We start from the raw sequence: 27984 nt of genomic DNA, 5'->3' as shown, positions 1-27984 counted from the left end.
AAATAAAAATGTAAAAGAAAAAAAGTGTTAAAGAAAAATAAAAGCAAATAACTAAAGAGCAGCAGTAAAATTAAAGAACAGTAGGGAGGCTATATTTACATTTACATTTTAGTCATTTAGCAGACGCTCTTATCCAGAGCGACTTACAGTTAGTGATTACATATTTTTCTTTATACTGGCCCCCTGTGGGAATCGAACCCACAACCCTGGCGTTGCAAACGCCATGCTCTATCAACTGAGCTACATCCCTGCCGGCCATTCCCTCCCCTACCCTAGACGACGCTGGGCCAATTGTGCGCCGCCCATGAGTCTCCCGGTCGCGGCCGGCTGCGACAGAGCCTGTATTCGAACCAGGATCTCTAGTGGCACAGTTAGCACTGCGATGCAGTGCCTTAGACCACTGCGCCACTCAGGAGTATATACAGGGGCGTACCGGTACAGAGTCAATGTGCGGGGGCACCGGCTAGTCAAGGTAATTGAGGTCATATGTACATGAGGTTAGAGTTAAATACAGTTCATATAAGGAAGTCAGTCATTTACATTACATTTTAGTCATTTAGCAGACGCTCTTATCCAGAGCGACTTACAGTTAGTGAGTGCATACAATTGAAATAAATTCATTAGGCCCTAATCGATGAATTTCACATGACTGGGAATAAAGATATGCATCTGTTGGTCACAGATACCAAAAATAAAAAAAGTATGGGCGTGGATCAGAAAACCAGTCAGTATCTGGTGTGACCACCATTTGCCTCATGCAGCGCGACATCTCCTTCGCATAGAGTTGATCAGGCTGTTGATTGTGGCCTGTGGAATGTTGTCCCACTCTTCAATGTCTGTGCGAAGTTGCTGGATGTTGGCAGGAACTGGAACACGCTGTCGCACACGTCGATCCAGAGCATCCCAAACATGCTCAATGGGTGACATGTCTGAGTATGCAGGCCATGGAAGAACTGGGACATTTTCAGCTTCCAGGAATTGTGTACAGATCCTTGCGACATGGGGCCGTGCATTATCACGCTGAAACATGAGGCGATGGCGGCGGATGAATGTCACGACAATGGGCCTCAGGATCTCGTCACGGTATCGCTGTGCATTCAAATTGCCATCGATAAAATGCAATTGGGTTTGTTGACCGTAGCTTCTGCCTGCCCATACCATAACCCCACCGCCACCATGGGACACTGTTCACACCGTTGACATCATCAAAACGCTCGCCCACAGGACGCCATACACGTGGTCTATGGTTGTGAGGCCTGTTGGAGGTACTGCCAAATAATCTAAAACGACGTTGGAGGCGGCTTATGGTAGAGAAATTAACATTAAATTATCTGGCAACAACTCTGGTGGACATTCCTGCAGTCAGCATGCCAATTGCACACTCCCTCAAAACTTGAGACATCTGTGGCATTGTGTTGTGTGACAAAACTACACATTTTAGAGTGGCCTTTTATTGTCCCCAGCACAAGGTGCACCTGTGTAATGATAACGCTTTTTAATCAGCTTCTTGATATGCACACCTGTCAGGTGGATGGATTATTTTGGCAAAGGAGAAATGCTCATGAACAGGGATGTAAAGAAATTTGTGCACAAAATTTCAGAGAAATTAGCTTTTTGTGTATATGGAAAAATTCTGGGATCTTTTATTTCAGCTCATGAAACATGGGACCAACACTTTACATGTTGCGTTTATATTTTTGTTAAGTATATGTGTACATTTATTTTGCATCGCTCACGCACACACGTCTGGTCTAGTCAGGGTGTAACCCACATACTTTACATTTTAGTCGCTGTCATCTAAAGCAACCTCAAGTCAGTTTATGTGCACTAAGGGGGCTGCGGAGCAACTGCACAAACAGCTCATTCTTAGCTTCTACTTTCAATGTCATCTTGATCTTTTTGTTGTGGAACAGATGTGCTGAATAATCATATTGGTCTTACTGAGGACTGAGTTAGATGAGGGACATACAGGTCTAGTTAAGCAAACCAGCGTTTACAGTATTTGTATTTCTTACTTTGAAGTGTAAACCTACTAATATAAATATATACTCAACAGAAATATAAATGCAACATGCAACAATTTCAAATATTTTACTGAGTTACAGTTCATATAAGGAAATCAGTGAATTGAAATAAATAAATTGGGCCATAATCTATGGATTTCACAACTGGGAATACAGATATGCATCTGTTGGTCACAGGTAGGGGCGTTGATCAGAAAACCAGTTAGTATCTGGTGTGACCACTATTTTTCCTCATGCATTGCGACACATCTCCTTCGCATAGAGTTGATCAGGCTATTGATTGCAGCCTGTGGAATGTTGTCCAACTCCTCTTCAATGTCTGTGCGAAGTTTCTGGATATTGGCGAGAACTGGAACACGTTGTCGTACATGTCAATCCAGAGCATCCCAAACATGCTCAATGGGTGACATGTCTGAGTATGCAGGCCATGGAAGAACTGGGACATTTTCAGCTTCCAGGAATTGTGTACAGATCCTTGCGACATGGGGCCGTGCATTATCACGCTGAAACATGAGGCGATGGCGGCGGATGAATGTCACGACAATGGGCCTCAGGATCTCGTCACGGTATCGCTGTGCATTCAAATTGCCATCGATAAAATGCAATTGGGTTTGTTGACCGTAGCTTCTGCCTGCCCATACCATAACCCCACCGCCACCATGGGACACTGTTCACACCGTTGACATCATCAAAACGCTCGCCCACAGGACGCCATACACGTGGTCTATGGTTGTGAGGCCTGTTGGAGGTACTGCCAAATAATCTAAAACGACGTTGGAGGCGGCTTATGGTAGAGAAATTAACATTAAATTATCTGGCAACAACTCTGGTGGACATTCCTGCAGTCAGCATGCCAATTGCACACTCCCTCAAAACTTGAGACATCTGTGGCATTGTGTTGTGTGACAAAACTGCACATTTTAGAGTGGCCTTTTATTGTCCCCAGCACAAGGTGCACCTGTGTAATGATAACGCCTTTTAATCCGTTTCTTGATATATGCCACACCTGTCAGGTGGATGGATTATCTTGGCCAAGGAGAAATGCTCACTAACAGGGATGTAACAAATTTGTGCACAACATTTGAGAGAAATAAGCTTTTTGTGTGTATGGAACATTTCTGGGATATTTTATTTCAGCTCATGAAACATGGGACCAACACTTTACATGTTGTGTTTATATTTTTGTTTAGTTTACAATATAGTAAACACCAATGTTTCAGAACCATGTGACATGTAAATGAAAAGTGTACAATATGTTTAAACTACTGCAGTGCTATAGGCTTGGCTACATGCAGCCCTTACCTGGTCTGGTTTAATTATTTTAAAGAGAGTCTAGTTTGCAAATGAGGACAGTACATAGCGTTGTGGAATTGGCTGTTTGTGGCGGGATTCAGGTTCCGCTTACATTCGCTGTACATGCAGGCTGAAGTGTAGAGCCAATTGCAAGTCGGGCAACTGTGTTGTCCTTCTTTCCTATATTTCAAATCCAAGCCCCTGTGTGCAGTGCATCCGTCTCTGCGGTCACTGGACTCGGGAAGGAAAAAGAAAACAAAGCAAACCGGAGTAAGGGCAGGCAGAGGGACGCGAACATAAATACAGAGCGCGCGCGAGGAACTAGTTAGCCTGCTAGTAGGGGAAGAAAGGAAAAGGTGGAAAAACCGAATAACTTTCTCAGCAACACACAAATGTGGAGGGGGGATGGGCATGAATATACCACGGGCTGTGAAGTAACACAGAATTGCACCGAAAAGAGGTGAGGAAATTAACAGGAGTAAGTTTTCTCTCGCTCGCTCATATTTTCAGGAAATAATACAGTGGAAGGTCACTGGAACCAAGCACATTCATTGTAACGTTTGTGTCGGTACTTGTCTTTTGCAACCTTTCTGAGTCGGTTAACAACAGTAGCTTGCCATTATAGCTAGCTAAGGTTTTCTGTTGTTGTCCAACCCAAATTGCGGGGCAAACACAATTGATTAGTTAGCCAAACTAAGCCTGTTACGTGCATTAGTTCCTGTTTGCGCCCTTTGGTAACGTAAATGCTATTCTTAGCTATGGGCGATGCTAGGGTCAGTGTGGAATTAGCTAACTAGGTAGAAGTTAATGTTATGTTAGTTTGTATAACGCTACTGTAGCTAGCTATGTGCCCTTGGCTCCCACCAAAGGTAGCTCCCAAACTTAGTTGGCTAGTTAGCTAATTTAACTAACTGGCTAGTTAGCCAAATGAATTGACAGACGCAGTCTAGCTTATTAGCGATGTGTCAAGGGCTAAGGTGTAGGTAGGCTTATTCGCTAGCTAGCCAGCTAACTTTAGGTACAAATGTTGAATTATAGTACAAGAACTAGTAATGTCCAAAGTAGAGACGTAGAGTGTCAGCACTTATCTAGGTTACTGTTGTCAATGTTCTTATTGATTTGGAGACACGAAAGGCCTCTTTGCTCAGTTAACTAGCAAGATAGGTCAGGGGTTTTCAAACTTTTGCCCAGGAAAACAGGCGACCCAGGGACCCCCATCGTAGTATGTTAGCAAAAAGTCACGTCTTAACGTTTTAAAATTAATCGATTTGGTAGACGTTATTTTGATCTCCACGGTTAATAGGAAGATGAAGTTTAAACTAACGCTCTACTAACTACTAGAAATGTATATTGGCCGCGCGGTGTAAAGAAAATGTTACAGTTGTGAAGTCAATGTTCTAAACATTTTTGCGTTGAGCTGGGAGAATTTTGCTGTTTTAAAGATAATTTCCTGCAATTCTATGAATTTTGCGATGTCAAATGCTGTCTTGTTCTGCGCAAACATTAGCCTATAACAAAATCAATGGGCATGTGTTTTTCTTTTTTTGTGGCATGTCCCCTGAATGTTCGGTTTTTATACTTTTCAAGTCTCCCTGACTTTTATTAGATTTTTAGTTCTCAAATATGGTATTATTCAGTGTTGTAGTCGAGTCACTAAACGCCGAGTTGACTCGAGTCCCTTGGCAGAAGTCCAAGTACCAACCTACTTTTCAATAGACAGGTTAGCTGAGAAGGTTAAGAAAACTATGCGCCAGCTTCAATAGGACAGAAGGCCATGTGTTGTGATTCTGGGTGGCCAGATGGCTAGCAACAATGACAAGAAACTGAAACTGTGGAATCATAAGGGGTTAGTTTTTTTTTGTTATTGATATCATGTCTTGTTTTGATTATCATGGCTAAAATTCGCTAGCTAGCTAACCAACAACTGTGATGTATTTGAGACTTGCTCATTGTGCAACTTTATTTATGTTTTCAATAAACATTGGAGACACAATATAGTTTACATGTCAACAATCTCTAAGCCAACCCTGTCTGTTTTGCACCCATAGTTGCTCACACATTGGTTTTGTTGCCAAACAGCCAACCTGTCTATACTCAAGGGGGGAGAGACATAGCTAGACTGTTGTTTTACTATTAAACGCAATAATTTCGTAAAGCAGTGTTTCTTAATCAGGCAAATTGAAATGGTAGGCTGGTGACTGGTGGTTACAGCTCACCAGCTGATGTAGGCTGCCTGCGCCAGGTGTGGCAAATCCTTCCCACTTCTGAGAACAGAACCCTCACTGCTATGTGCACAGTGCTGCTAATATTCTGCTTATCATAAGCGCCTATCCAGTCTACCTGCAAATCACGAGTCACGAGAAGGCGAGTCTGAGTCGCCAATGGTCGAGTCACAAGTCATGAAAATCGGGACTCCTGCACTCGAGTACCACCACTGTTATTTTAAAATTTATATTTTCTGAATGCTTTCTATCTGGTTTTGTTTGTTTAAGTTGACACAAACTGTTTTTCCGTCCCAAGAATTATCACTTAGACGGGCACCTAAAAAATGTCTATACAGGAAAACATCTGTAATTAGTTCCAATTAGGGCTGTTACGGTGACCGTATCACCGGCAGTCACAAGTCATGAAGGCAGTCAAATTCCACGTGACAGTTTAGTCACGGTAACTAGGCTTCTCCAAGCTCTGATGCTGTTGATGGTCATTAGTAGCCTACCAAACTTGCTAACTGCTTGGTACTCAGCACTCTATTGTCCCTCTAATCACTCTGACATCAATGCAAATCTAATCAAACACTTAATGAGAGCTCATGTTGCGCAACATTTTCTATAGGCTATGCAATTGCGTGAGATGGCCTCTATTAAAAAGAGGGTCCCATCAGCTTTCTATAGGCTAGGCCTACTATATTTATTTCTCAACTTTCCTAATATTAAGCACATTGCTTCTCTTTACAACAGGAGTATAGCCTACCTGGCTGGCATGAAAATGAACCATGGGAAACGCGTCCTCCGTTTGCTATTTAAGTGCATAGATGTATTTTTCCCCTGCCCCAAGACAGGTGCATGATAATAGTCCATTCTAAATCAAAACAAATGTCACACATATATTATTTATTATGTATATATAAAGACAAGATTAAATCAAGAATAGTCTGATGGGTGACAATATTAGCCTATAACTTGTGAATTATATATTATCACTTGTGAATGATGCCCAGTGTAAGGCAAGAAACAATGCCTTTTTTTGACGACTTTTTCAAAGCAAAGCCGCACACCTCATGTAGCCTAGCCCATAGGCCTATATGTTTTAATAAGGTTTGTATCACAACTAAAGTGGCCAAATAACTTCTTAAAATTAAGCACATTAATCCGTTTTACTATGGGTGTAGAGCCTAACTGGCATACATAAGCAGCGCGTGAGTTTCAAGTTTTGGGAAGATAATTTCCACCACACAAATTCACCTTTATAATAAAAGCATTTCATGCATAATCACATTTGCCGGCACTTTTGATAATGATGTTTTCTTGATAATGATGTTTTCCCGCTAATGGAACATTCACGCTTAAAGCCTACTGCCGTGTGCGCGTTGCTGCGCTTATAATGTGAAGAAATAGCCTAATAGTTTAAAAACATTTTAAGCTAAACGTTCTGATCTGTTGCGTTAGCGTCATTGCGTAAAAAAATTTTTTTTATGCAAGTGGTTGTATTAATTTAGGATCTATCGCATCCCACAACTGTCCCAGACTATGTTTGGAATATTTATTTCTCGCACAGAATAGAATAGGTCGACTTTTGTACTATGGGGGATAGTAGATTGACATAGGCTAGTGCTTTTGCTGTTCGTTAAGCCTACTCATCTTGATGGCTGACAAAGTAAATGTGGACAGTTCTTCCAATATATTCAATATGCACCTCGGAATTGGATAAGGATGCGCGCAGTTGCTTCCCCGATGTGTCTGTCTTCACTTATAGCCTGTGAGAAAGACCCGATCATGTGATGGAGAGCCATGTGAGTGAGAGTTGCTTCGGCGCACGCAGGACTCAGTAAGAGGGGAATTATGATGATTATATTTAGCCCAAAGGCACAACGGCCACTGGCCGTAAAAGGCATGCATTTTTTTTAGGGGGCATTACGGCCACACAAAGGGGATACTGCCTGCAAAATTTGAGGCATCATCAAGTGCTTGTCAAATTGTGAATGAGACAGATGAAGGGTGTACAGCCTGTGCAAAAAAACAAAGCAGAGCTCATGCCTTTTCAAGCGACTTTTTTCAAATCATCATTAGTCGCATCATGCAGCCTTATAATGTATTAAAAATCAAAACATATAGCCCAACGTTTGTAGAACAACTAAAGTTACATTAACTCTAAATTAAGCATATAGGAGTACCTATTTATTTTAACCGCTCAACACAGAATAGCCACTCCCTCAAATCGTTTGGAGAAAATATCCTTTATTTACTATAAAATAATACACTGCTCAAAAGAATAAAGGGAACACTTAAACAACACAATGTAACTCCAAGTCAATCACACTTCTATGAAATCAAACTGTCCACTTAGGAAGCAACACTGATTGACAATACATTTCACATGCTGTTGTGCAAATGGAATAGACAACAGGTGGAAATTATAGGCAATTAGCAAGACACCCCCAATAAAGGACTGTTTTTGCAGGTGGTGACCACAGACCACTTCTCAGTTCCTATGCTTCCTGGCTGATGTTTTGGTCACTTTTGAATGCTGGCGGTGCTTTCACTCTAGTGGTAGCATGAGACGGAGTCTACAACCCACACAAGTGGCTCAGGTAGTGCAGCTCATCCAGGATGGCACATCAATGCGAGCTGTGGCAAGAAGGTTTGCTGTGTCTGTCAGCGTAGTGTCCAGAGCATGGAGGCGCTACCAGGAGACTGGCCAGTACATCAGGAGACGTGGAGGAGGCCAACAACCCAGCAGCAGGACTGCTACCTCCGCCTTTGTGCAAGGACGAGCAGGAGGAGCACTGCCAGAGCCCTGCAAAATGACCTCCAGCAGGCCACAAATGTGCATGTGTCTGCTCAAACGGTCAGAAACAGACGCTATGAGGGCCTGACGTCCACAGGTGGGGGTTGTGCTTACAGCCCAAGACCGTGCAGGACGTTTGGCATTTGCCAGAGAACACCAAGATTGGCAAATTCGCCGCTGGCGCCCTGTGCTCTTCACAGATGAATGCAGGTTCACACTGAGCACATGTGACAGACGTGACACAGTCTGGAGACGCCGTGGAGAACGTTCTGCTGCCTGCAACATCCTCCAGCATTACCGGTTTGGCGGTGGGTCAGTCATGGTGTGGGGTGGCATTTCTTTGGGGGGCCGCACAGCCCTCCATGTGCTCGCCAGAGGTAGCCTGACTGCCATTAGGTACCGAGATGAGATCCTCAGACCCCTTGTGAGACCATATGCTGGTGCGGTTGGCCCTGGGTTCCTCCTAATGCAAGACAATGCTAGACCTCATGTGGCTGGAGTGTGTCAGCAGTTCCTGCAAGAGGAAGGCGTTGATGCTATGGACCGCCCGTTCCCCAGACCTGAATCCAATTGAGCACATCTGGGACATCATGTCTCGCTCCATCCACCAACGCCACGTTGCACCACAGGCTGTCCAGGAGTTGGCGGATGCTTTAGTCCAGGTCTGGGAGGAGATCCCTCAGGAGACCATCCGCCACCTCATCAGGAGCATGCCCAGGCGTTGTAGGGAGGTCATACATGCACGTGGAGGCCACACACACTACTGAGCCTCATTTTGACTTGTTTTAAGGACATTACATCAAAGTTGGATCAGCCTGTAGTGTGGTTTTCCACTTTAATTTTGAGAGTGACTCCAAATCCAGACCTCCATGGGTTGATAAATTTGATTTCCATTGATAATTTTTGTGTGATTTTGTTGTCAGCACATTCAAGTATGTAAAGAAAAAAGTATTTAATAAGATTATTTCATTCATTCAGATCTAGGATGTGTTATGAATGAAAGTTCTAGCCGGTGCCCCCGCACATTGACTCTGCAACGGTACCCCCCTGTATATATAGCCTCCCTACTGTCACTTTATTTTACTTCTGCTCTTTTTTTCTCAACACTTTTTTTTGTTGTTGTTTTATTTTTACTTTTTTTGTTTAAAATAAATGCACTGTTGGTTAAGGGCTGTAAGTAAGCATTTCACTGTAATGTCTGCACCTGTTGTATTCGGCGCATGTGACCAATAAAATTTGATTTGATTTATTTTAGTGTAACCCTTTATTTTTTTGAGCAGTGTATTATGACAACATTTTGTGACGTTTTGGTGTTCGGCAAGGGTTTTTTCAATGAAGTGTTTGTCATTCAACGATAGACTACTCGTTTTCATGGACATTTTTTCACTTGAAATACTACACCAAACATCTTAGATGTAAAATTAGTTAGTTGTAAGATCTCGACAAAAACGTCTAAATTAATGACAGATTTCTTGAGTTATCTTAGATTAATTCAGACTATTTTTAGTAGGTGTATATACATGCTATGGCGTCTCAAGATGGACAAACGGTATTAGTGCCGCTTTTTCTCGTTTTTCAAGCGAAAGTCTTTTTAAGGGAGTATGCAAGCACACTCGTTTGGTTCGGCTAGACGCCAGCCGAACCGAAGCATGCGGGAGCCCTAAATGTCAACCCCAACAACTCATTTTAGAAACAGAAGACTGTAGCTCGGGTCACATGTTTCTGTTACAGAAATGAGGAAACAGTAGTCACAACCTAGACTAACCCAGAGAACATAGCAGCATAGCACCACAGATGGCACAATGAGCCATATATTTCGCCGGATTTATACATGTGACGCATCCGGTTGGTATTTCCACTCACTACTAAATATGGTGACGAGAGGAAGCCCATCGGCTGGTAGTGGGAGAAGATTGAGCGAGATGGATTTTGTCTGACATACGGCAAATCTTTCTTGTTGATGAGACATTTGATCTCCGTACAGTTTTCTGTTTCCAAAACTAGAATCTGTAACAGAGTGGACTGCATTTTGTAGACTTTGCCCTTTGCCAAAATTCACAAAGTAGGCGTTCCCTAATGGAAATATGCAAATAAATGCTAGAACGAGCCAATAGGACCTCATTAGCCCGTGCTTGGCTCTGCCCACCTCCTTGCTTGTTCTGCCCACTATCATTAATTTACTCCCATTGGAAATGACAGACCAGAGCCTATCTTGGGTTAGTTATAAAAATCTTTGATAGCACTGTACGCTCATATTACAAACACATGCCTGGGCTGTTGCATAACTGGATGAAGAGAAAAGCAGGCAGCCCTCCACCCCCAAAATAAGACTGTACAACTGAGGACAAGTAGTAGAAGATAGTGAGATGCAGAAATGACCAAGTTTTTGTTCTCGTCTTCCTCTACTTCTTCCAAAATGTACTCTTATCGTACTTACTCCGATAAGAGTTTGCTCTTTTTGGTAGTGTAGATGTTATATTGTTGTTCCTATGTTTTGACTTGGTTAGTGACTCTGCTCTGTAACAGATTGCAGGGCTTCAATCCCCTCAGAAAGCCAGGCTGACTGCAGACTACAGCTGTTTCCTCTGTGTTCCCTGTGGAGCCTGGCAGCTGGACGGGGGCTGCACGGTGGTCCTGCCCCTCAACGTCTTTCTTTCTGGTGGTTAGGACTTAAGGGACAGTGCTGCTTACAGACCTTTAGGAGTGAGGGCCATACCACCCCCACCCACTCCACTCTCTCCTCCATTGCTCTGGGAAGCGTTCACTAACGATGTGTTATTGTGTTGATATTCTTGGAAATAGGACACTGTGTTGTCTTTGTTTCTCCTTCAGTCTTTTTGTTGTTGTCCTTCCCTCCTCTTATATCCTGCTTCAAGCATTGTTCCTTTCTCTCCCCTCCCTTGTGCCTGAGAGCCAAGTGGACTAGTCTGCCTGGCTGCTTCCGCAGTTCAGTGGTTTCTGATAGTAGCGTTGCCCCTGGCTACAGGCAGGCAGGTGGTGTCTGGTTACCTCACCTTGCTGTGTCATTCTCCTGTATGTTAACTCCAGCCAGAGAGAGCAGGGTGGAGAGTACACAGCAGGCCTTGGGCGTGGTTTCTGTTTCCTTTGAAACCTCTCTGCTTCGGGTTTTGACTGGGGGGTAGAGTTGAGGCCGGGGGCCTACTGCCGGAGAGAACTGCCTAACCTTGTTTTCACACCTGACTGGGTTTATTTACGGAGAACTTGGAGTAGCCTAAATCATCATTGGCGGAATGGTTGGTTGTTTTTCCGAGGCTACCTTTTTAGAGCATTGCGGTGCACGATATCTGGACATTGATCTCTGATCATTATCATGTTGGAAAGGAAAAGTGTTTCCAACCAGCTGATGACTGATTTCTAAGGTGAGTAACACCCTTACGGGGTTGGGAGTCTGTCTCATTGAACAACAATATTTAGTTTGAAAACAACTCTGTTTTAAAAGTGAAACCTTTGAAGTTGGCACATACTTAATTTGTCGACAGTGATGACTTCACAGCAAATGGTATTTGGTAAGGCCTAACAGTAGGTTATTATTACTCAATGGAATGAATGACATTTTGTCCAGTATGTTACTGTCAAAGTGGAACATCTGCACCTGTTGCTTCTTTGACACAATATTGTTGGAATCAATGTTTTACCCCCACATGTAATTTGCCTTATGGGCATTTCCATCAAAAAGGACCCATTAGCACCAACGTGACGTTCATAGGAGCATATCAAATTGGGTGTTAAATGAAGCAAAAAGTTTATACATTTATCAACCATTTTCTAACTAAAAAAATTATCCATAAATAAAGGCTTTGATTTCTGGATGAACATGGAAAAGGGGTTTAAGAAAACATCTACCAGAAAAGTCTTAAGAGGTGTCAGAAATGCATCAAAATACACTGTTGACATAAAGACCCCTGCCACTAATATCAACACATATTTAGTTTGGGAGAAATTGTTTACCTTCTAAGTTTAAGAAATCTAGCCTTGTTACAACAAACCCACACATCTTTTAAGATATTTTCTAATTTCTCTCCCTCACGAGGGAGGATAGTGGATGTTCACAGAAGTAACAAGTAATGGCTCATTAACCTTTACGGACCAAATAATGATGATCCACAATTATTTGACAATATATATAATAAATTATCAAGCCTGCAAGCAACTCAAGACAATATTATTATGGTGGGGGATTATAATACTGTTTTAAATAGCTCAATGGACCGAAAAGGAAATCACACCACAAACAATCACCCACATGCTCTTAAGGAAATTGTGAATGTCATGGATACATTAGAACTAGTAGATATATGGAGGCTTAAATATGCTGATCTAGTGAGATATACATGGCGGAGACTGAATCAAGCTAGTCGTCTTGACTTCTTTCTTATCTCATTCTCGTTGGCACCAAAAGTAAAAAAAGTGTTGATAGGGGACAGAATGCGGTCGGACCATCATATAATAGGCATATACATTACTCTGACTGAATTTCCACGTGGGCGAGGATATTGGAAATTTAATCAAAGCCTATTAGATGATAATTTATTTATAATTAGAACAAAGGAATTTATAACTGACTTTTTCCAACATAACATAGGTACAGCGAATCCCCTTATTGTATGGGACACCTTTTAAATGTGCCTTTAGAGGCCATGCAATTCAGTACTCATCTCGAAAACAAAAGCAATTTAGGTCAAAAGAGTTTATACTAAGAAAGGAAATAGAAAGTCTAACAGAACAGATAGATGGCAATAAAAACTGTAACATAGAGGCTCAGAATAAATTAGAGGAAAAACTAAAAGAAATGGAAAAACTTATTCAAGAAAGATCAAGTGTAATATATTATAAAAATAAAGCAAACTGGATGGAATATGGGGAAAGATGCACAAAATTCTTTTTAATCTTCAACATAGGAATGCTACCAAAAGAACTTAATGAAACTGGTTACAATTGACGGAGTCACCCATAATTCACCTAATGATATTTTGAAGGAAGAAACAAAGTATTTTAAGCATATGTTTTCTTTTCAGTCGCCTCCATCTCCTCTAACTGAAGCTAATTGTAGAGATTTTTTTTCTATTGATAATGTCAAATTAACAGCCACACAGAAAGACTCATGTGAAGGTGAAATTACAGAGGAGGAACTTCTGGATGCAATTAAAGACTTTAAGTCCGGGAAAACTCCAGGGTTGGATGGCATACCAATCGAGGTATACCAAACCTTTTTTGATATACTAAGAGGACCGTTATTAGCATGTTTTAACCACTCCTATGTAAATGGTAGATTATCTGACACTCAAGAAGAAGGTCTGATCTCATTATTACTGAAACAGGATACAAGTGGAAAATATAAAGATCCAGTCCATTTACAAAATTGGAGGCCCCTTACACTTCAGTGTTGTGATGCGAAAATCCTGGCAAAATGTATAGCGCATAGAATTAAAAAGGTATTGTCGGATATTATTCATTCTAATCAGACAGGTTTTTTACATGGAAGATACATTGGAGATAATATAAGGCAAGTATTGGAAACAATAGAACACTATGGAAAATATGGGAAACCAGGCCTGCTATTCATAGCAGACTTCGAAAAGGCATTTGATAAAGTTCGACTGGAATTTATATATAAATGCCTGGAGCATTTCAATTTTGGAGAATCTCTTATAAAATGGGTCAAAATCATGTATAGTAACCCTAGGTGTAAAATAGTAAATAATGGCTATTTCTCAGAAAGTTTTAAACTGTCAAGAGGAGTGAAACAAGGTTGTCCACTATCGGCATATCTATTTATTGTGGCCATCGAGATGTTAGCTATTAAAATCAGATCCAATAATAATATCAGAGGATTAGAAATACAGGGCTTAAAAACAAAGGTGTCATTGTACGCAGATGATTCATGTTTTCTTTTAGATCCACAACTAGAATCCCTCCACAGCCTCATAGAGGATCTAGATACATTTTCTAACCTCTCTGGATTAAAACCAAATTATGATAAATGTACTATATTACGTATTGGATCACTAAAAAATACAATTTTAGTATTATCCCAGTTTACCTATTTGCTTATGGTCTTGCCTACGCCTAGCAAACAGTTTTTTAAATTATATGAGAAAAAAATATTCAATTTTATTTGGAACGGCAAGCCAGACAAAATTAAAAGAGCATATTTATATAATGAATATGAATTCGGAGGACAGAAATTATTAAATATTAAAGCATTAGACCTATCACTAAAATCTTCAGTCATCCAAAAGTTATACTTAAATCCGAACTGGTTCTCAAGCAAATTAGTAAGATTGTCTCACCCACTGTTCAAGAAAGGCATTTTTCCCTTTATTCAGATTACAACCTCTCACTTTCAGTTATTTGAAAAGGAAATAATCTCCCAAATGTCACTATTTCTAAAACAAGCCATAGAAAGTTGGTTGCAATTTCAATTTAATCCTCCAGAAACGACAGAACAAATAATGCAACAAATATTGTGGTTAAATTCAAATATACTAATTGACAAAAAACCTTTATTTTCTGACAGAATGTTTAAAAAAGGTATAATCTTTGTAAATGATATCATCGGTAGGACTGGTGGAGTTATGTCGCACATGCAGCTAACAAAAACATATGGAAATGTCTGCTCTATCCAAAATTACAACCAAATAATTGCAGCCTTACCGCAAAAGTGGAAGAGGAAAGTTGAAGGGGGGAGAAAGTAAGGAACTTGTCTGTCGGCCTTGCATTAAAGAACATAATTGGTTAAGGAAAACTGTGATAAATAAAAAAGTATATCAGTTTCACTTAAGGACCAAAGGATTGACAGCCGTCCCATATAGATTGCAAAATAGTTGGGAAGAGATCTTTGACGTACCGATCCCATGGCATAGTGTTTATGAACTGACACGCATAAAACGACACCGGATTCAAAAATTAGAATCTTTCAATTTAAATTATTATATAAAATTCTTGCTACCAATAGAATGTTATTTATATGGGGGATACAATCTTCCCAGCTCTGCAGATTTTGCTGTGAAGAGATAGAATCATTAGATCATTTGTTTTGGTTCTGTCCATTTGTAGCTTGTTTTTGGACACAGGTCCAGGAATGGCTAAAGGATTGCAATATTTACCTGGAACTAACCTTGCAGATAGCATTACTGGGTGATCTGAAAAGTCATAGTCAATCAATCAATAATATAATAATACTTTTAGCAAAAATGTTTATTTTTAATTCACAATCTGTAGAAGCAATGAGAATAGAAAGGTTCAGAACTTTTTGTAAAACATCACAGTACGGTTGAAATATATATGGCAAATAGAAATCCTATATGGATGGTGTTAAGAGATAGATGGGAGGTATTGAATAGAGTTGAAGGATGGGACTAATAACAAATAACAACAACTAATAACAAAGATAGCTAATAATGTAAGCATACTGTGTCCATAATAAGTATATAGGTTGTATGTTGGGAGCTTTTGGGAAAGAGCACAGTTAGAAAGATATGGCATTTAGAAGCAAACCGGTTGGACATCATGAAAATGATCGGAGAGGTTGAGAGTAGAAGAGGTTCAGGAGCAAAAAAATTAATAAATAGAATTATTGTAAAATTAACTCTGTCCATAAGGTGTAGATAGTAAGTATAGACCGGAAGTAGAGGCCTGTGTTGTTGTTCACTAATTTACTCCAAGTAGGGAAAGGATGGTGGGGTTGAAAAGTAATAAAGGGGAATATATATATATATATATATAAATAAAGTAATGGTAGACCTTACCAATGAGTTATAGTGATTTTACTATCAATTTTGTTTATGAATTAAGTGATTTAAAACTCATAATTCCATTACCAAATTGGTAACAGAATTACCAAAAAAATCACTAATGGAATTTCTGCAACTGAATTGGCTACAATGGGAAATCATAATAGTCACAAACCACAATTGGGTTACCTGCTACTGTCCTCCATTCCACTGGCTAACTGTTATGTTCAGCTCATAACTTTTTTCTTTGTCTTTCTGTCGTCTGGTGGTCTAACCAAGTTTGTTAAAACAGTCTGAGTCTAGACAACCTTTCGTTCTCTCTCTCGTGTTCTCTCTCTCTCTCGTGTTCTCTCTCTCTCTCTCTCTCTCGCTCTCTCTCTCGTGTTCTCTCTCTCTCTCTCTCTCTCTTGTTCTCTCTCTCTCTCTCTCTCTCTCTTGTTCTCTCTCTCTCTCTCTCTCTCTTGTTCTCTCTCGCTCTCTCTCTCTCTCTCTCTCTCTTGTTCTCTCTCACTCTCTCTTGTTCTCTCTCTCACTCTCCAGTTAATGTCACCTCTCCCGGATCTTACTGACACCTACCTATGAGCCCCCTCTCTTTCCATTTACTGAAATCAGCATCCTCACCCACTGAGCACCAACAGACACCGGATGTCCATGGACGCTGAAAAGTAGTTGAAATTTGGTCAGGACCAAATCTGAACCTATCACAGACTTATGTTTTACAAGTTTGGATAGCACAGTACAGTGAGTAGAGAACAGAGTACATTACAGTACTCAGCAAAGTAGAGTACAGTACTGAGTATTGGGCTCCCGAGTGGGGCAGCGGTCTAAGGCACTGCATCTCAGTGCTTAAGGCGTCGCTACAGACCCCCTGGTTCGATTCCAGGCTGTATCACAACAGGCCGTGATTGGGAGTCCCATAGGGCGGTGCAAAATTGGCCCAGCGTCGTCCGGGTTTGGCCGGTGTAGGCCTTCATTGGAAATAAGAATTTGTTCTTAACTGACTTGCCTAGTTAAATAAAGGTAAAATAAATAAATTGTACAGCAGTGAGTAGAGCATAGGCCAGTCCAATACAGTACAGTATATTGTACTGTACAGGGGTCGCATAAGCTTTCAGAAATCTGCATTTTCAAAAACGTAGAACATCAAATCTGTTTTAAACCATTTCACCTTTTGTTTTATATTGTGAAAGTCAGGTGTTATTTTGCTTCAATAGAGATGAGGGGTGTGCAACTATATATGTTTTCATCACACAAAATACATTAGTGCAACACATTCGGCAGAAAATCGTTTTGATCAGATGACAACAGACAGAAGTGCAATGCTATATGGCTAGCAGCCACACAAGTAAATTGGCTTACAATCAAAAAGCAAAAACGATGCATGGCCGTCGAATTTCAAATTTTTATCATAAAAATAATGTAGCCAGCTACATCTCCTAATGTTTTTGCTTGAAGTTAATCTTGTATTTAAACTTTCTACTGGAGAAAAACTACACAGGAGGAAATTACTGGGGGAAAGTAGCCTACACATCAGTCAGAGCGCTGTCTGGTGGACCAATGTCGAGAGCAAATATATTTCATCTGATGGAGAAGTGCAACTGAAGCATGAAAATACTCCTTTTACATTCATGATTTGGAGCGAACCCTGACTAAAGCCAAGCAGAATTTACAATAAGAAGCCATTTTTAGATCTGCGTTTATGAAAGACCGCAAGATACAGTGTCTGGTCTTTCCTTTTCAGTGTGGAAAACGCGGAATCCTGCTGTACTGTACTCCGCTGTGCTGTACTGAACTGTTCTCTACTGTGCTGTGAAACATGAGGAGAGTGACATTCCTATCCATAATGATGCATTTCTTTGTAGTGTAGTTCAGGGACCCATGATGTAATTCCTTTACCGGGTGTAAATCCACTTCACTTACTGTAGTTCAATAACCAAAATATATATTTTTCAAACTCAAGGTGCCATGTCATAGCTGACACCCAATTCTTTCTGCAGACATCTTTGAATCTTTATTTGAAGCAGATATTTTACGTTTTTGGAAAACGTAGTCGCATAAAAACCTGAGGGAGAGTTTACCATAATTCTGTTACTAAAGTTTGCATCTGCAGTTCTTCCACTAAGTCAATGGAAATTGTTAAAAGTAGTCCTTGTGCAAAGTTGTATGGTTTGTTAAACTTTTAAATCAATGGCATACATTTTTAATGCTGAGTCAAAGTGGAATAGTGTGTGTGTGTGTGTGTGTGTGTGTGTACGTGTACTATGGGTTGGTTGCTTGGCTTGTTCCAGCAGCCTGGCCACACACTAACTGCACTGCCCTGCTAGCCTAATGAGTGCATGTTTATGAGGAGGTGCAGGTGGATTCATATTTCAGCTCTGCGACTGCCTCCCTGGGCCATACAGGAAGGAAGCGGTGGCTTTATACACCATGACAAATAGTCGTCCATTCAAACGGGTTGGAGTGGCTAGTTTCCTTTAAAAAAAAATCATGTTAGTTCCATGTTGAACCTACTTAATTAATATGCATAATTAATGACCTGACATAAGATATTAGTGGATGTGTGAGGCAGATACATGATGAAGCTCCATCTGGTCCTGAGGTAATTAATCAGGCTGAAATGAGCCGCTGCTGAACCTGGACTCCACCACTTTCTCACTCTGTTCACCAGAGCACTGATCCTCACACACACACATATACACACAATGGCCAGGAGACACTAGTAGAGGACTGGGTTCACTTTACATTGATCCATGCCATGTGTGTTACTGTTTTTAACATTTGCGCTGGAGAGTGAAGCAAATAACAATGGTATTTTTAGGCATTGTGTGTCTGTCCCTGCAAGTACATCAACCATTCATCAGATTCTCTGAGAATGAAAGGGGGTGAAACAGTGTGTGTGAAATTGTGAATTTTTCAACCGTTTGTGTGTGTCCCTGCAGAGTACAGCCGGTTTGAGTCGAAGATCCACGACCTGAGGGAACAGATGATGAACAGTAGCATGAGCTCTGGTTCGGGCTCCTTGCGCACCAGCGAGAAACGCTCCCTCTACGTCAGGTACTAGAACACACAAAAAGAACACACCGCTCCCAAATTCATCATGTTTAGCTCACCACTCACAAATACTACGATTTTTTTCATCAGCACAAAGTAGGTCATGATGAGACTATCGGATGCAAAATATCTGCTCATATGATGAATTTGATGCGCACGCTTTTCAGTTGGATGCCACACATGACCTATATGACCTAGTTGCAGCCTATGGCTGGCGAAAGTACTCCTGGTATCTTAATGTTATTACATTGTGGGCATGAAGCCAAAACTGTAAGGAACCCCAGTCAGGAAGAGCAACAGGTGCCAGGCAGCCCCCCCCCCTGCTGTAATGAGTGCAGCTGCCTGAGTCGGAACAGGAAGTGCTCTGGGGGGGTCAAGGGGAAAAGTATTAATCTATGATGTAACACTCATGTGCCAGGTACTGGAACCATATTTCAAGGGAAGTGCTGTGGTGCTGCGTCACATAAAGCCAATATTTCCAACCCCTGCAATAATAGCAACATTTTCAGATCAGATTTTATGGAGATTCTTGACAGAAGGAAGCATCTCCAAATTCAAGGCTTACTATGAACACAAGCTAGATCAAATACTTGAAATGAACGATGTGTAATCACTTCAATGTCCTAAAGCAGAAACAGTCAATAAACAAAGTAAGATAATGTTCTGTCATTTTCCCATTGTTGTCCCCCATCAAGACTGTAGCTCATTGGACCACCTGTAGACAATGTAAACCAGGATGACTAATGCTCTATAAGTCTCCTGTCAGCCAGGGAGAGCCATCCGTTCCTCTGTGTGGGTGACTAAACATACAGTTATGGAAGAAAAGGCTCTGTTTCATTCCACTGCAGCAGCAGCAGTAGAGCAGACCTCTCCCCAGCCAGCCTATCCTCTGGAATGTGAGACCTCTCAGGTGCGCACACACACAGCCAGGGTACAATCTGAATGCCTGTGTGAGGGGAGGCAGTCATGTAACCTGGCAGTGAGACTCGATACCATTACCTGCAGGTAGCAAGTATCAGGGCAGTCTGAATACTATAGGGAGAACACACTGGTAATAGCAACGCCACACTGGACCACTAAGTGTTCTGCAGATCCAGGTCAGATTGGTGCTGGGTTGGTGGCAGTAGTGGAACCTGTAGAGCAGGAATTCCTCCCTGTAAAATAGCAGTGGGTTGACCTGTCTGACAGGGAACCGACAGGCTCATAGCAGAAGTCATGGAAACTGTGACAACAAAGAAACCAGTGTGTTTTGTAATAACATTGTCAAATTTCATCATGTGAGGTAGTGGGTTTTAAACTTCAGAACCTGTTACTAGTATGGTGCAGTAAAACTGTATATGCTGTTGAGCGATTGACACAAACACCCCTCCCCTGTCTCTGTGTGTAGAGCTCTTTTTGACTATGACCGGGCCAGAGACAGCTGTCTGCCCAGCCAGGGCCTGAGCTTCTCCTATGGGGATATCCTGCATGTCATCAACGCCTCCGATGACGAGTGGTGGCAGGCACGTCTGGTCACGCCCCACGGGGAGAGCGAGCAGATCGGGGTCATTCCAAGCAAGAAGAGGTAACCTCATCCCCCTTTTACCACCCAAAATGTGCTGCTGTTGTGTGACTCAAAGTGCCTCAGTAGATATCTGAAATGTCACTTTCTATGCAGGGTGGAGAAGAAAGAGCGAGCGAGGTTAAAAACAGTCAAGTTCCACGCCAGGACGGGCATGATCGAGTCCAACAGGGTGAGTCTGGAGGGCTGTGCTCTCTGGTTCTCCTGCCTGGCAGTGGGCACCCAGGGAGCTGACCCACTTCCCCCTCGAGGCAGGCAGTGTGGGAACAGGAGCGGGTAGCAGGGACCTGGCTGCTCATTAGAGCTAGTGGAGAAACCAAAGACTTATATTTATATATATATATATATATATATATATTACATTACAGACAGTCCCGCCTCTCTATAAAGACAAGGGGCTACCAAACTGACTCAATGCTTAATCATTTAACCTGTCACTATCCTATTTAGTGCAATTAGTGTTTTTAAATGTGATACAAAGTCTTAGTGTACATCAGGCAATGTAAGAAACCCCTGGTTCACAAATGTAGGCTCTCAGTTGGTGAAAGTATTAATTGGTTGTCTTGTTTTCACATGGTGTTCATGTAATAATTTGACACCTGTATAGTCCTGTAATGATATGCTCGCTCAAAGGAATGCAATTTTCGCTCGTGTATATACCATTTCTAGGATCAAAATGGAAATGGCATCTGCCCTTTGCATAAGTGTTCCATTCATTTTACCCTGGTTATCTGCTTTCATTTATGTTCATGCTTTCATTTTTTTATTGAGTTTTGTCTGTTTTATTTCATTTTGCATGTGTGTTTGGTGTCCTCATTGAACAACAACATTCTGTTCTGTTTTTTGTTTCATCCCCCATCGCCCCCCTCCCCTCATCACGCACATCTCCAAGCAGCCAGTCAAAGTAAAGCGCAAAAAAAGCTTCAACCTCTCACGCAAGTTCCAGTTTTACAAGAGCAAGGAGAATATTGTGCAGGAGTTGGATTCTGAACGTGAGTACCCAAAGTGTGTGATATGAGGGGGTTTTACTTTTCGCGCTTTCCTTTCATGCTTCATCCTTCCCTCATCTCCACTCACCTCTGGGAGTAGACCGTGGCTGTCTATCTGTGGGCAGTACTGTCTTTCCCCACTCACTGTCACTCGCTCATTCACTCACACCCAGAGAGGACCCACACAGAACCAGGCCTGGGGTTCAGGTGTCGGCCTCTCTGGTGTCTGTTCGTCTGTCTGTCAACTGGTGGAGCCTCCAGGCGTGTGCTGCTGGCTGCCAGGTCAGGTGTGTTTCTGGCTGCACTAACACAGTAACTGTGTACTGCTGATAGAGGCCCTGTTAGATCCCCACTATTCATTGCTGCCCAGTCAATCCTCATCCAGTTACTGACTCAGAGAACTAGAATCTCATTAACTGGACGGCAGCACTATAATGGATTAACACTAACGGGTCAAAATCCCATTCTTAATGGGATTGGCTGTGTGTAATTTAAAGGCCTTGGCTTTCACTGGGAATAGAGTGGGGCTCAGGGTTTAGGGAGCACAGTGCCTTGTGTTGGTCCCCCCATCTTTGCCTCCATCCAGGCGAGCAGCACACCGCTCCTCCCTTTCTCTTTCGCTCTCTCTCGGCCTGTCCCAGCTCTCACTAACCTCTTCTTCCTGTCTGCCTCTTCTCTTTGTTTCTGTTCACACCTGTCGGGACACTCAGGACTTCCCAGGGTTAAGCGATGACTTTTATGGATCAAAGAGTTTGAGTAAGTGTGTGGTTGGACTGTCACACTGCAGCTGCTGTCCCCTGAGCTCAGAGCTAAATGCCTGTTCAATGCAGACCCGGCTAGCAATGGCTGCAACATATACACTTGCTTACCGATACACACACACACACACACACACACACACACACACTTACAAACACACAGCCCTAGGGTAAGAGAACAAGAGGGCAAGTGTTACACCTTGTCTGACTTCCTTCTTCCCTGTAGGGATTTTACTATAAAAATGTAGTAGGTCATTGTCAGAGAGTGATTACTTGGAGAAACCTAGTATCTCCCTCCCTACGCTGACTGGACAGGGTTTGCTTTTGCTATTCTGCTTTTCCCTGTTGGCAAGCTGAGCTGACTGCCCAGTGCCCATGCATCCTTGTTAACAGGCCAACCGCCACTGTTTTCTTTGGCTTGTCCCTGACACTGTATCTGGCGTCACAGATACAGACCCCTCCATAGGAAACACTGGCAAGGGACCCGGAGGGTCACTTGGGATTTTGTGAAAGGAAACACTTAATTTCCTATTGCTGCATACTTCCCCATGTAGACAGCGCTGTCACTCTGAACAAGACTGTTTTCTTTTCATTTTTTTCCTCTTTCTGTCCGTTTTCCTTTTCATTGGGTTATATGCAGTGGGACAACAGGGGACTTGTTTTTCCTTCTTGATGCTCGGCGACTGGTGGTGAACATTTTTCCCTCACGAAAATGAAAACCAATTTATTTTGATGTGGCTTTACTACTACTGCCCAGCTTTGAGCTTTCCCCAACATAAACATGTTCCTCTCCTTGCAGAATGCCTGACGTCAAACACAAGCGACAGTGAAAGCAGCTCAAGTAAGCAACCTTATTTTCCTTCACTTTTTGTAATGCTTTATTTCGGACATAATCCACCTAAATGAAAAGCATGCGGCACGTCATTACACCTGTATCTGGACCGGTGTTTTATTTTAGTCCTCGGTGCTGTAGTGAGCTGGCATTCCACTGAGATGGTATCGGGCACTTAGTAAAACCATATCTCTGTCGTGTGCTGTTATGGAAAATGTGACTGCGTGAAGAGAGTACTTTAAACATTCCACTACTATCAACCACATCTGGTAATCCATTGTCATGGGACTATAATAAAGATTTGTTTTCTCTTTACTCATGCTGTTCAGAGGGCCAGGAAGACACAATTCTCTCATACGAGCCAGTGATTCGACAGGAGAGTAAGTGTAATATACTGTAGGTTCTCCTCCATTTAGGAGAGGGTTTGAGACCATTCATGTGTATCTTATTCCAGTGTTTGCAGACATGAGTTTTGACCTGCGCCCCCTCCTCTCGTTTGCAGTTCATTACACGAGGCCTGTGATCATCTTGGGCCCAATGAAAGATAGAGTAAATGATGACCTGATCTCAGAGTTCCCTCACAAATTTGGCTCCTGCGTTCCTCGTGAGTAGACCACTCGACAACATGCATCACATTATCACAGCCACTTATGGAAACACTGGTGGAAAAGGTGTATATCCTGTGTTTTAGTGGCATCTCTAACAGTCATTTGAATCTGTCCTATCTGTGCAGACACGACACGTCCGCGGCGGGAGAACGAGATGGACGGCCAGGACTACCACTTTGTGGGCTCACGGGAGCAGATGGAGAAGGACATTCAGGATAATAAATTCATCGAGGCAGGCCAGTTCAACGAGAACCTCTATGGGACCAGCATCTTGTCTGTCAGAGCAGTGGCTGAGAGGGTAGGGAGCACCACACACACCATAAATGTGCAGTATACACAAGGTTAATTTCTGATTAATTCTTAATGGATGTAAAGCCTGAGAAAATATGTGGTATTTTGATACTTAAGTGGTCTTTCTCTCCTTCCTCTTCATTAAGGGAAAACACTGTATCCTGGACGTGTCTGGGAATGCTATAAAGCGACTGCAACAAGCACAACTTTATTCGATCGCAATTTTCATCAAACCAAAATCCATTGAAACTCTTATGTAAGTGTGTGTTCTTGGAACAAATGAACTGTTAACAGCTTTTCACTTTACTGTAACTCCATACAACAATCACTTCCTGTACTACACACTAACCAACCATGCCTGTGTTGCAGGGAGATGAATAAGAGACAGACATTTGAGCAATCCAATAAAATCTTTGATAAGGCAATTAAGCTGGAACAAGAGTTTGGAGAATTTTTCACAGGTAAATCCACTAGTTTATTTTTGATTTAGTTTTTAGATTATTCACAGATTATACATATTTTAGATATGCTTGAATCGTATTGTAGGGCGAGTAGGAATCTTAATGCATCAATGCACTCATTATATTTGCTTCTCTGTCCGTCTCCAGCCATTGTACAGGGTGACTCGCTAGAGGAGATCTACAACAAAATCAAGATGATCATCGAGGAACAGTCGGGCCCCTACATCTGGATACCTTCCTCCGAGAAGCTCTGATCTCCCAGCTGTACCCCTCTGTGTCAGTGCAGAGCCCCCCACACCCCTCCTGACACCCCGCCTATCCCCCAAATAGCTCCTCCCTCCCCTTTTTTGCAGATGTTTCATATCAAGTTTTAGTGTCATCATTATGTTAATCTCAAATGAAAATAAGTCTTATCACCATTCCTGTGACTGTGCACAACCCTGCATGAGTTTCTCAGCAAATCCATTCAAGACTGGAAATGCCATTCCGAATTTGTCATTTTAAAACAAACAAAAAACGGAAAAGGAGAAATAATCCTTATTTTGTGAAAGGGACTGACAGTTGAAGATCAGAATGTTTTCCAGATGACGCCGGAGTGAGGAGGAGTTGCAGGGGAATGGAGACTTAAGCATACAAGTTGGAACACTTTGTAAATGTTCATCAAATCACATTTTAAAGACGAGAAGCAAAGACCACTTAGGGGTTTTTTCTACAAGGACTGGATAATATCAAGCCCAGCTGATGGTACTGTTGGAGGAGTCATCTCTCTTGTTTATAATTACTGAAGAAAGTGGTGGAGAAGCCTACAGACTGGTGATCTATCACAAACCAGCTTGCTGTTTGATCAGCTGCCAGTTGTTGGTGCTGCTGCAGCTGATCAAGACCTCTTGGGAGGCAGAACAACTGAAAGAAATGAGTTATGAATCTCTACATTTATATACTGAAATCACAAGGTAAATGAACAAATCCTACTGAGATTTTACTACATATTAAAAACGACACGTTTTACATTTCACTAGAATTGTCTACTTGGAGGGCTGTTAGAGTTCATTCTTTTTTTATTTTTGTGGGATTTTTTGCTTGTGGTTTTTAGCTGCTCTGTGTAAAGGATGGGGGTAGAGAAGTGTAACGGGGCTCTCTGCAAAACACCAAACTGCCTTACATCAAATACAAATTGTTATATTACTACCTGTACTTTGTGAGGGAAGCTACAAATAATTGACAAGGAAAAAACAGGAAACATATTATTATTTTTCTGCGTTGTCCTCCTGACTTCCAGGAGGCCTAACTTGTGAGTGCAATAGACCGAACGCATCTCTCACCTCTGTGAATTCCCATCTTCCCCCTGTATTTTTACCCTTTTCCTGTTGTAATTTAAGAAGACTTTATTGGATTCCAATTTGGGCAGCCATAGCTCCCTCACCCATGTTGAGCAGCAGACCACCCTATTACACTCTCTGCCTTCCAAGATGATTCTCTTTGATTGAATGGTCACATGGTACTGTCCTGTATATGCCACCCTGAAGGTGGCCTTAAAACGGGTAGAACAAGACATATTGTATTGGATGTCCTTCTAACAATTAAAGAGTCAATATAACCTGTTTTTGGATTGTCCCCTTCCCCCCAAAAAATAACACTTAAGAAGGGTTTGATTAAAACCTATATGCTCTGTGTATCTATAAAGTTGTAATATTTTTTTGAATTTGTTCTGGGCATGTGTTGAGCCACTGTGTTATGAACCCAATGGTATGTCTGGGGCGAGCTAGGTCAGCTCAGGAATCTAACGCACCGATATAATTTCCCCTGCGACTGAAACGCCATGTTTGAAAGGAGAAATGAGGAGTTCACAGATGTTAAATGTGAATGAAAGAGTAACTGACCGAATGGTCTGAGATTTTTAAAGGCATTTGCATTGAACTCTTTAATAAGCAGATGTATTATGACTATCTTAAGATGTGGTGAAGCTTTGTGAAGACCACTTCTGTGGTAAACCCTGGCCTGAGTTAGCTTTATGGATTCAACAGGATTGAAATGACCCGCCAAATCTTCCTTTGCTGATCTTGGCACTGTGTGTTTATTTGTTCATGTGAGGGAACGTCTCTTGTTGAAGAAGAAGGAACACTGTGGCCCCCTACCTGTGAACATTTAATTTTCCACCTTTTTTGGAAGAGGGGAAAGGGTTTTCCTCAGACGCCTCAGAGCCAGACCATCTTCTGTATGCCCGAAGGAAGTGGTCACCTTACCCTCTGGGTCCCCTGCTCCACCCCCCCACCCCCACCCAAAGCACCTGTACATGCAGGCATTTTCTGAACAGGTGTGCCCGCCTGCCAGTCACCACTGCTAAACCAGCTGTCATTACCTGTGTCAAAACCAGAGTTCAGGGAATAACCGAAGGGAACAGAGCCATTTATAAACTGCTTACAGACTGTTTCAAAGGGTGTGGTAGCTGTCAAATGTAAATATGCCCCCAGCAGATCCCCCTCACCTGTGCTTCATGCATGTGTGAAACCAACTGGGACAAAACACGTTTTTATAGATCACAAATGTCAGGTAAGTAAACTGAGCTGTTCTGAGATATAATTTAAAAAATGTCCATAAAAATGTGTTGTAATGTTGGTATTTCTCTATAGACAAATATTCAGCTGCTTATTGGAACACTTTTTAGTCAGTTGGGAATTTAAATCCCTCAAGTAGGGCCTGTCTACATGTTATTTCTTGTGGAAAATAGATTTAAAAAATAAAGAATGGAGACCAGAAGCAGGCAGCAACCTACAATATATTCCAGAAACCAGAGAGGAGTATTGATCAATATCTGACTTAGACGTTTTAGAACTGGTCCTCTCTGGTGTTTAGTTGAAACACAGCTGACTGTTAATGTGTCTGGTATATCTATACCTCTCGGTCAGTCATCATCTCAATAAAGCCCAAAGAACTTGATTTTATTTAATTATTTCCATTTGAGGTTGCGGTATAACAAGATTGAACCTGAATGCCCGTGTGTGTGTAGAATTGATGATGGTCTTTGTTCCAGTGAGAGAGTCAAGATGACGTAAGCTTTTCTGGGTGGGGTTGTCGGGTTCTGGTTTGTCCTTTTGGGTGATGAGTTGTTTGTGACAGCACACCTGTGCAGTAAGTGCTTGCAAACCCTTTGATTGTACAGTAGTTTCCTTCCTGTCACACTGCAGGTGTTCGAGCCTATCAGGACGCTGGGCCAAATGGTCTTCCCTGTCCTAGTCATAAGGGAGCACAGACCTGCAACTTTTTTTGTTTGGGGTTTTAGGTTTGGACTGGACAAGAGTTTATTTGTTTGAAAATAAAATGTGACTCGGTTATATGATTTTGATGTGTTTTATTCTCA

At 41.9% G+C, this 27984-nt stretch overlaps 1 protein-coding gene across 9 annotated transcripts in view; it reads left to right on the top strand.

Moving 5' to 3' along the window:
- dlg3 (discs, large homolog 3 (Drosophila)) overlaps window positions 1–27958 on the top strand; it is a 137363-nt gene extending 109405 nt beyond the window's left edge. For 5 of the 9 annotated variants that reach the window (XM_045207769.1, XM_045207781.1, XM_045207773.1 and 2 more), the window contains 11 exons: window positions 19015–19129; window positions 20514–20690; window positions 20784–20859; window positions 21583–21679; window positions 23234–23275; window positions 23596–23646; window positions 23769–23870; window positions 24000–24172; window positions 24312–24421; window positions 24535–24626; window positions 24774–27958. In XM_045207769.1, coding sequence (XP_045063704.1) covers window positions 19015–19129; window positions 20514–20690; window positions 20784–20859; window positions 21583–21679; window positions 23234–23275; window positions 23596–23646; window positions 23769–23870; window positions 24000–24172; window positions 24312–24421; window positions 24535–24626; window positions 24774–24880 — 1142 coding nt within the window. In that variant the 3' untranslated portion in view covers window positions 24881–27958. Of the gene's footprint in view, window positions 1–3470; window positions 3778–11477; window positions 11702–19014; window positions 19130–20513; window positions 20691–20783; window positions 20860–21582; window positions 21680–22386; window positions 22433–23233; window positions 23276–23595; window positions 23647–23768; window positions 23871–23999; window positions 24173–24311; window positions 24422–24534; window positions 24627–24773 lie in introns of those variants that run through there. The other 4 variants (XM_045207779.1, XM_045207785.1, XM_045207786.1 and 1 more) reach the window with 3 other exon arrangements.
- The last annotated feature ends 26 nt before the right edge of the window (window positions 27959–27984 follow it).

The sequence above is a fragment of the Coregonus clupeaformis genome, chromosome 3 (assembly GCF_020615455.1).
Source record: "Coregonus clupeaformis isolate EN_2021a chromosome 3, ASM2061545v1, whole genome shotgun sequence".
Taxonomy (NCBI): domain Eukaryota; kingdom Metazoa; phylum Chordata; class Actinopteri; order Salmoniformes; family Salmonidae; genus Coregonus; species Coregonus clupeaformis.
This window is presented reverse-complemented; position numbering and strand designations above follow the sequence as displayed.